The sequence below is a fragment of the Apis dorsata genome, unplaced genomic scaffold (assembly GCF_000469605.1).
Source record: "Apis dorsata unplaced genomic scaffold, Apis dorsata 1.3 scaffold_269, whole genome shotgun sequence".
In the NCBI taxonomy this organism is placed as follows: Eukaryota; Metazoa; Arthropoda; class Insecta; order Hymenoptera; family Apidae; genus Apis; species Apis dorsata.
Window position 1 is genome coordinate 527,967 of NW_006263547.1, and position 9,407 is coordinate 537,373.

The following is a 9,407-nucleotide window of genomic DNA, read 5'->3' on the forward strand; positions in this document are numbered from 1 at the left end:
ACAGAAAGTCTATAGGAGCCTTCCACGCCATCGTTGTTGTTGACAAAACTGTTCTGCAATGTGAAATCTATATATTCGATTCATTTTTTTACCATACCATTTCACGTTTTGCTAACAATAAGCAGTGAAAAATTTCTCGTTTAACGTGCAGTTTTACGTAATCGCGTAGTAATATTCCGAGTAATTATAGGCAGATAAAAGAAACACGGTAATAAAGGAAATTTCGAAGGAAAAGTTGTTTGATTCAATGATAAGGAGAAATGTAAAATTTTTTTTACGAATTTCTTTTTTTTTTTTCCCCTCTTATTTCTTGTCAAACACTTTTCTGAAATTACGGTAGAAATTATAGTAATGAGAACTATCGATAAATTAATATTGTTTAATAATTTCGACAATTTTTTTATTATATTTTTAATACGTTTCAAATTTTTTAGATTAATGATGGATTGAAGATAAAGACCAAGATAAAGAAAAGTGTTTTAGTAATAAAATTTTACAACTGCAATTTAGATTAAGCTGTTGCGAATTACACGATATTTCGACCAACAATTTCCAAGATGTCATTTATATTAATCTTTCTTCAATTTTATGAACACGCGTACAACAATAATTTTCGTTTCAATCAAATTTCCATTTTAACGAAATATTCACGATCACACCGTGAAATGAACAAATCGAACAAATTGAATTTGTACGATTCATTTAATACATCATCATATCATATTTTCGATAATTTACATAGATTTTACTCATGATCACGATACGAAAAATTGCAATGAAAATTGCAAACCTTTGTGCAATGCATAATCACTAATCACTTGTCCATCCGTTTACGTATCGTGAATCGTTGACCAGGGATCTAAAGCGCGATCTTTGCGTGGCAAGAGCGTTTAGAAGACTGAAGAGAATTGTACACTCGCATAAACGATTTATGCTATGAGAAATCTGGAAAATAACACGTAGTGCTATATTTTCCAAATCCAAATCTTTTCTCTTAGATATACATCTTCTTTCATTATTATCTTTCAATCTCTTTCCTCTCTTTGTCAATATTTCTTTCCTTTCTAAAGTAGAAATCTTTTCTTTTTCTCTCTCTCTCTCCTTCAAATTCCTTTCTTAATAATACAGTACTTGGAATACTTGAAGTGTCTTGGAATTATATTATATGTAACTATATAATATAACTATATAATAAATTTCATAAATATTTATGAAATATATATATATATTAAATTATCGAAGATTCTTCGAATCAATGCAATAGGCAGAATGTTAGAGTAAGTAACTTTTCTACCATTTTCAATTTAAAAATTTGGCATTGTGTTTGTAATGTATTAGTTAACATATATTAATTGCACATAGATGTTTATACCTGTTCAAATACACAAGTTAATTATAAGATATAAATCCATTCATCGATGCACAATTCTTATCGATGCATCACTATTATATTCGAAATTAATAATTTTGATATTTGATACAATCAACATGGAACATATTTTTGTTTAATAAGAATTAGAGGAAAATCAGTACGGAATATTTTATAATTAAAGTCGTCTTATTTTTCTTATATTTCAACTTAAAATTCAATAAAGAGATTAAAAAATTATATTAGAACCAATTACGTCCAAATTACATTTTAAAAAATTTAAGACGTAAAAATTGACGGACAAGACAAAGATATAAATATTTCCTGACTTATCAGTTAGTAATAATAACAATCTCCTCGCAATATATCATGTGTTATTAAATATCATTCTAACAAAAGTACACGTCACATCTTCAATTGAGAAAAATTGTAATAAAGTTTATATTAGCAAACGTCCATCACGAGTTATGCTTAATTTCAAAATTATATCCGATAAATCTTATACGTATTAGAGAATGCGCGAGATTATAATTAATTACTATGCTTCTATATATAGTTGATTAGTTTTTATTGTGAAGGAATTCCAAAAGGAATTCTTCATTACGTAACTTCATTATTCAGTGTAGAAAAATAGGAAATAATTCGTGAATCGTGAAAACATTTTAATGTCCTGACGCTTCAATAAATTTCAACGATTTTTCAACGTCTTGTTTAATTACTTATACTAATTGGATGCTTATTCTCGAGTACAACCGCTATGCAAATTAATATATAAAAAATTGCTTTTCGTTTCGAATCGATCGTTTAATCTTGTGAATAATTTACTTTGGAATCTATTGCAAGTCTGAACTATATTTATCGATCTGTCTGAATCTATTATGTAAATTTTTTCATTTTTCATTTATTTTTAATGATCTCGGTAAACTTTTCATTATCTCTGTGTGTGTTTTTTAGAGTAAATATCTATTTTTGAAAGGAACTTGGGAAAGAAAATAAGGAGGAACATTAAATTAGACAGACACGTATAGATTTAATCGATTTAATTTTATTTTAAGAAAGTCTTGACAAAACCGCCTCTATTTTGGAAATTTTTATAAGCAACGAATTCCTTCCACTCTGACCGAATATTAGGATCTCTGGGGCCCCATTTTTCCTCGTTGGGTTTGAACGCTGCTTTGATAGTCTGGAAAACAAATTACGATTCAAAATTGAAGGAAGAAAAAAAGTTTAATATATATATAATAAAATATACCTATATATAACAATCTCGTATTAAATCTGGATGTATTTGAATAAATTTAAATTGTATTACTCACTTCGATTATAGACGACGATCTTAACTGTATCATTTTCTGCAAAATGCAGCCAACGATCACGAAAAGTGCCAAAGTTAGTAGGAACCATCCTATACCTATTTATAATCGATTAAATATCGATGTAATTGATCGTATTATAATGTTATATAGGTAAAAATATTGAATGTATCAAAAAAAAAAAAAAAAATGAAAATGAAATGGAAACACCAACCATAAGCATAATCTGGAAATGGCATATTATCATAAGTAGGCGACTCATAACTGACGACCGTGTAGATCAGAATAACGATCATTAATATGGGTGTAATAAAAGCCCAACACAATCTCCAATAACATGACGGTCTTCTACCAAGCATGAACTCGACATCGTTGATAAAATTCGACAAACCGTAGATCCAGAACACTGTTATCATTTCCAAGACACCGACGATGATCGCCACGAAGGTACCTCCATAATAATCGACCAAAGTTACGAACCATTGCCCACCCTAATTAAACATAATATTTAAATAAAATATATAATTAACATAATATTTTAAACGATATGATAAAAATTTAAAGTCAAGTTAAAATGCGTGGAATTTATAAGGGAAATGAGTGCAAATAAAATTTAGAAGAATCGATTGAAAATATTTGGACATATAAATAAAATGATAAAATCTTCGATATCCTTTGTCGTTGAATCTTATTTTAATACTCACAGGTGTAACGTAGACGAGGCTAACGAGAAATCCAAAAACGGAAAGAATAAAGACCAGCTGCCAGTGTTTCGTATTCGGGAAATGATCGCAAAGGATGCAAAAAATGGCGCCGCAAAGAGCGACAGCGCTTCCAACGCCGAGCACGAACATCATAATGAAGAACAGGACGGCGAAAAGTTGTGGGACAAAATTGAACTGGGACAGCGCTTCCGGATAAGAGATGAAAGCCAGCCCTGTACCACCACGAACCACCTTTGATATATCCGCGTTACCCAATTCGTGGGCCAGATTGCCGAGAATGCCAAAAATCGTACATCCTGCTATTAGGCTGGTGAAAGTATCCAGAGTGGTCACTATCAATACGTCCCTGAAATGAACGAACGAAAAAAATTGTGAATTATTATATAGAATCTAACGAGTAAGTGCATTTTCGAAAAGTAAAATAACTTTTTTTTAATCCTCCTTTCTTTTGAAAATTTGAATAAATATAATAACAATGTAGATTTATTAGAATAAAATATATAATAATTATTAGAATATTAATACTCAAATTTAAAAAAAAAAGAAATTTATTACATATTAAGTATTATATAAATAAATAAAGAAAATAACAATTCGAAAATCTTCATAATTCGATAGTCTTTCTTATAGATTAATCTTTGCTGTTAAAATCGATTATTTAAACTACGATTTTTCTAAATAATCTATAGTATATTCAATTGGAATTTGAATTAAAAAGAAAAGAAAAAAAGGAAAATCTCACCTGCCAAGAGCGTGTTGGAAATTGTTGTAGGACGAGTAAGTAAGGATCGGGCCGAAGCAAACGGAAAGGGAGAAGAAGCATTGGGTGATGGCGGCGTACCAAACATTCGGTTGCCACAATTTGTCCCAATCCGGCGTAACGAGGAAAAGAATTCCGTTCACCGCTCCTTCGAGGGTCACCGATCTGATCAATAAACCTGTCATGATAACGTATGGAAATATAGCGAGAAAGTACACAGCTTTCCCTGTACTTTTTATTCCTCGACACAGGACGCAGAAGATCGTTGCCCAACTTATGAAGAGGCAGATCATGAGCTGCCAAGAGGGTGTTCCAATTCCATTTTCGATGGATTCGTACTCGTTCAGGACGATCTTTCTGAAAATTTAATCAGGAATGTGGAAGTATTTTTAAAGAATTGCAAAAATTGAAATCATTGTTTTATTATTGTGAAATTGATTTTACCATTTCTTTAAATTGAGTACACTGTTAGTTATTATTAGAGATCGAATGTTTAAATAATTATTGTTGGTTGAGAGAAAAAATATGAAACGAAACATAACGTTGAAGAGATTATTGTTAATTTTTGTAGAATAAAAATGGACCGATGATTAGGAGATAAAAATATCCATCAACATACCTAAAATATAGTTCTGCAGAGCTACGAAAGGTGCCGTTATAAATAGTCAATAAACTGGCACTCCCATTCAAGTTGTTATCCTTCGAAACTGTATCGACGCAATAATCCTTCCATTCTTCTCGACAGTAAGACCAAGGTAACTCAGATTGAAAACTAGCCACGAGATAATAAAGAGTTAAACCCATTAAGGAGCAATAATAGGTAAGAACGCAAAACGCTGCGAATGCTTGACCGTATCCCAAACCTAAAATTCCACTTGTAAAAATTAAAACGTCTAATCTTTTTATAGGGAGAAAACGTTTAAAAATTATTCAAACCTTAACAAGTTGTCAAATTGTGAAATTTCATCTCAAACAAATTTTATTTTATATACAATCTCCTCTGATAATAATTTTTAAGGATTAAAAATATTTTTTAAAATAATTTTTTCAAAATCTGATCAGATACATTAGAGGAAGAATTATTTTAAAAATTATTAAGATAAGTTTGGAAATTCTGTTGGCCATCAATCACCTTTCATGGCTGGTACCATGCCCCACGTCTTCGCGCATGATCTGTTGGTAAATTGGCCGAGAAGAGCTTCCAAAAAATAAAAAGGTTTCCCGACGAATATCAAAACGATAACGTAAGGTATTAGGAAAGCACCTCCTCCGTTTTCATAGGCGGTAAAGGGAAATCTCCACACGTTTCCAAGGCCTACGGAAGTAGCGATGCACGCCATTAAAAATTGTAATCCTCCTCCCCATTCCGCCCTCTAAAACATGATGTTTGAAAATAAAAATAAAGAAAAAGAAAATAAAGAAGAAATGGATAGAATAATGGTAAGATAATTTACTCGAGTCTTCTATCTTTCAGATAATCTGACAAGATAAATAGAATGTTAAAAATGAGTGTGTAAAAGCACGTGTTGAAGATAATAAGTATTTCATTGCATTGATAACAAAAATAAATTCAGATGATACTCTAATTAGTTTGAACAAATGATAATGAAAATGCACAACAGCCAACAAGAAAAATACATAAGACGATTAAAAAAGAAGATTTTGTTTAATAATATTATAATTGTATTAAGAAGAATAAAGAACATATAGAATGATGAACTAAGTGAAATAAGTAAGAAATAAGGAATGATTCGAAATAATATTGGAAAATGAATGGAAATAATATGGAAATTCATTATAATTGTTGATATTTTACATAGTAATGGAAAATAAATAATTAACAGTTATTTCTTAATCCCAAAAGCAAAAAATAAAGAAACCTTGAATAGAAATCTCAATGTAATGTAAATATTAATTCTGACTTGTTTTACAATTTGTCATTTTTTGTTTAAAATTAACACAATGATAATACCATTGATATAATACAAAGATAAATTTAATGCAAACATTTTTATTGAAAATAAATAAACGAAACTCCTATATGTTAAAGTGAAGTTAAAATTTTTTAAAATGATGGCCCAAGATATCACAATGAAATAAACGAAAATTTTTTGAAATATTTCCTATTAAAACTATGTTAACTATTTGCTTAATTTTACAATCGATTAATTTTTAACAATTTTTCTGTAAGAAATTGAAGAAAAACAAGTCACATACGGAGGAAATATTTTTCGCATCCTCTTCTTTCATTTTCTGATTATTTTCTCTTTGTCCCGGAGGAATATTTTCCATCTGGAAAACCTCGTTCGTGTAACCATTTTGCTTCTGTAAATATATTCTATTTGTTAACTCAAAACTTCGTTTCCAAATTGTTCATCTTATTAAAAAGAAAAATCTCTTACATAAACACCGTTCTCGATTTTCTCCATGGCTCTGATACTCTCTCTGAAATTGTCAAATTTATTCTTTATCTCGAGAGATTATTTCTAAATCTCCAACAATCTTGTCAGATAATTCTTCCAATGATTTATTTATCATTCTTCGTGCAAAAAATCATAGCTCGGAAGAATAGAAATTGTCATCGCAAAATTTTTCATGTTTTTTTCTTCCTTCTTTTCTCGTTATTGTTGCTTTAACAAAACTACGATAATGTCATTTCGATCCATCAAAAAACACTGGCAAAAGTACAGCACAATTTATAAATCATCCTAAAGACACTTTTTCACAAAGGAAAAAATAATTCACTTCACTTCGTTTTCAATGGAAAAAATTGTAAGAAGGATAAAATATCCGAAAGAATTAATAATTTAATCGAAAAAAATAGGTTACTTTTTTTTTATCGTATATATTACTTTTATCTATCAAACCATTATTTTTTATTAACCCTTTCATCGAGGTAACAAATTTTAAAAGATTAAAATCTCAAATTTCTTCAAATAAGTGAATTAATTCAAAATATCAAGTGGATAGAGCGAGAGTGGATATCAAATATCAAGAAATTTAAAAAATGCAATTTTAAAATAATCATGTTTATAATAATAATTGATTTACAAAATTTTTCTACAAAAAAGGAATTAAAAGAAATAAATTTAGAAAAATTAATAATAATGGCTTACTATCGAAAGGGTTAAAGATAGGTAAGATACCTTTTAACTGATTTTGTATTAGCAAGATACTGCAACGAATGACTCGCGCGAAATAAAACTCGAGTTGTAACACGAGCGTCGATTAGATACGATCGACGCAGACGTTCTCTTTCGTACACCTAAAACTTCATCTCATCGTCAGTCCTGTCGAGCTATTACCTGCATAATACTAATATTGCACGTGTTGCATCTCATGAGAGATATTCACAGTTCGTAAGAATTGATGATTTCCGTAATGAATTTTGAATAAAAAACTATAAGTATATTCTAGAAAAGAAAAATCAAAGAGAAAAATCAAAGAGACACAATTTTGATGACATGTTGATTTTTCTTCAAACTTTTCTTCTTTTTTATTTCTCCCAATATTTATTAATAGTTTGTTAAAGCTTTTTGATTTTTTTTTTTTTTGACAGAATGACAAATGACTTTTTAATGAAATGAAAATTGAAGAAATAAAATTTTATAGCTTTGAGTAGTAATTGAAAAAATTTTAATTGCTTGAATTTTTTAGGACATTTCATATGATGGTAAATAAATGGCAATTGAGAAGAAATATATGTTTAAATTAAAAATTTCCATGTATTTATAATTCTTAGAAATATTAAAAATCCTTTTTTATTTTTTTGATAAAATTTTTATATTGAAAAAAATAAATTAATTTCTTGAAATAAATTATATTCAATATTAGTAAATTGTTCGATATAATTAATTTATAGTGTACAGATATCAAAGATATTCACTTAGAAATAAACGAAAGAAGAAAGAAATGAGTTGTTCAAGGTAATATTTTCTTTTTTTTTTTTTTTTTTTTTTTTTTTTTAACTATATTTTAATAACAGATTCGACAAAACTTCTGTCGGAAACTTGTTAAATAACGTTGCGCTTTATCGATAAGTTTTATTGATCTGATATCACGGTTCGTAATGAATTCAGGACAATAAAACCAAGTAATCCAACGATCATTCGTAAAACGTGTATAAGCTTCAAAGCTTCGCTCGACGATAAAGAATTGTAATCAACGTGTTCTCCTTTATCAGCTTGGATAAGAATAAAAAAATTGTAAAAGCATAAAAAATCGCGCGTATTACTTTCGTAGATGCAATGCGATACGAGCACATTTTGAAGAAAAGATAGAGGAGGAAGAAAGATAAAAAAAAAAAGAAACGAAAGAAAATGAAACGAAGTGGTGAATATTTCTTAAAAATTTCGATCGAGAATAAAAATAAAAAGAGAAGAGATAAAAAAAGAAAGGAAATTTCATGCAGATGTTAAAATTATAATGCCATGATCATCTTTCTTTTTTTTTTTCTTAAATCAATGGAAACAACACGATCATTGCGAATGTTTCGTAAAATATGTAAATCAAGATGCAAATTGACATTTTGAATTATCAAGGAAATACCGAGATATATTTTTCCAAGAATGACTCAATGCTTTCGAAATCATATCGATTTTCCGTGACTTCATTCGTGAATTTCACACGTGAATATAAAAAATTCTGTTGGAAAATTTTTTATAAATGAATCATTCGATATTAATTGGTATTTGAAAATAATAAAAAATATTTTAAAGAAAATAAATCAAATTGAATTCAAAAGATAACATCGAACCTTAGTTAAAATTTTTTTCAATGTAATATATACATATACATATATTCATATCGAAATAGAAATAGAAGTTAAGAAGAGGAACGCGATATACGATATGTACGGTAACAAATGACAATATGTAATTTCGATATAGGTGGAAATCTTTTGTCAAATTCTGGGCAGTCGATAGAGCAACAAGATGGTCTGACAAATTTCCACTCCATCCACGAGAAACAAGTCGCCGTTTAATCGAATTCGTAATGATTATTCAGTGGCGATCGATGATGGATAATTTGAGCGACATTTACTATCTCGTGCGGCTCATCATCCGCCAAGTTTCTATATACTTACGGGTACGATTGCGTGATTAACCTTCTCGCGTAATGAAGTTCACATATCAATTTATATGATAATAAAATTGAATTAAAGAAGATAGCATTCGAGAAAAAAAAAAAAAAAAATTGCCATTATTTTATCTTAAAATATATCTTTTTATTTATTTTAT

The 9,407-nt window shown here is 28.9% G+C and overlaps 3 protein-coding genes across 4 annotated transcripts in view; 1 reads left to right on the plus strand and 2 right to left on the minus strand.

Annotated features, from left to right (window-relative positions):
- Nucleotides 1-926, minus strand: part of LOC102677801 (sodium-dependent nutrient amino acid transporter 1-like) — a 4,420-nt gene extending 3,494 nt beyond the window's left edge. Inside the window, exons 1-2 of the mRNA XM_006616610.2 lie at nucleotides 791-926; nucleotides 2-53 (exon numbers count right to left, since the gene is read on the minus strand). The gene's annotated coding sequence lies outside the window, so the exon portion shown is untranslated. The remainder of the gene's footprint in view (nucleotide 1; nucleotides 54-790) is intronic.
- A 1,468-nt stretch (nucleotides 927-2,394) lies between these two features.
- On the minus strand, nucleotides 2,395-7,423 carry LOC102677663 (sodium-dependent nutrient amino acid transporter 1-like). 2 transcript variants are annotated; one of them, XM_031510922.1, is made up of 10 exons: nucleotides 7,284-7,423; nucleotides 6,570-6,842; nucleotides 6,385-6,492; nucleotides 5,300-5,540; nucleotides 4,787-5,030; nucleotides 4,150-4,524; nucleotides 3,387-3,753; nucleotides 2,897-3,173; nucleotides 2,686-2,780; nucleotides 2,415-2,552 (listed from the first exon to the last, which is right to left on the minus strand). In XM_031510922.1, exons 2-10 carry the CDS (start codon nucleotides 6,594-6,596, stop codon nucleotides 2,415-2,417), a joined length of 1,872 nt encoding a protein of 623 aa, XP_031366782.1. In that variant the 5' UTR covers nucleotides 6,597-6,842; nucleotides 7,284-7,423. The 2 variants fall into 2 exon arrangements, with proteins under 2 accessions (XP_006616672.1, XP_031366782.1); XM_006616609.2 differs by lacking the exon at nucleotides 7,284-7,423 and having other exon boundaries at nucleotides 2,395-2,552; nucleotides 6,570-6,596.
- Nucleotides 7,424-8,984: 1,561 nt separating this feature from the next.
- LOC116185746 overlaps nucleotides 8,985-9,407 on the plus strand; it is a 1,986-nt gene continuing 1,563 nt past the window's right edge. The window contains 1 exon segment of the mRNA XM_031510914.1: nucleotides 8,985-9,300. Coding sequence (XP_031366774.1) covers nucleotides 9,163-9,300 — 138 coding nt within the window. The 5' untranslated portion in view covers nucleotides 8,985-9,162.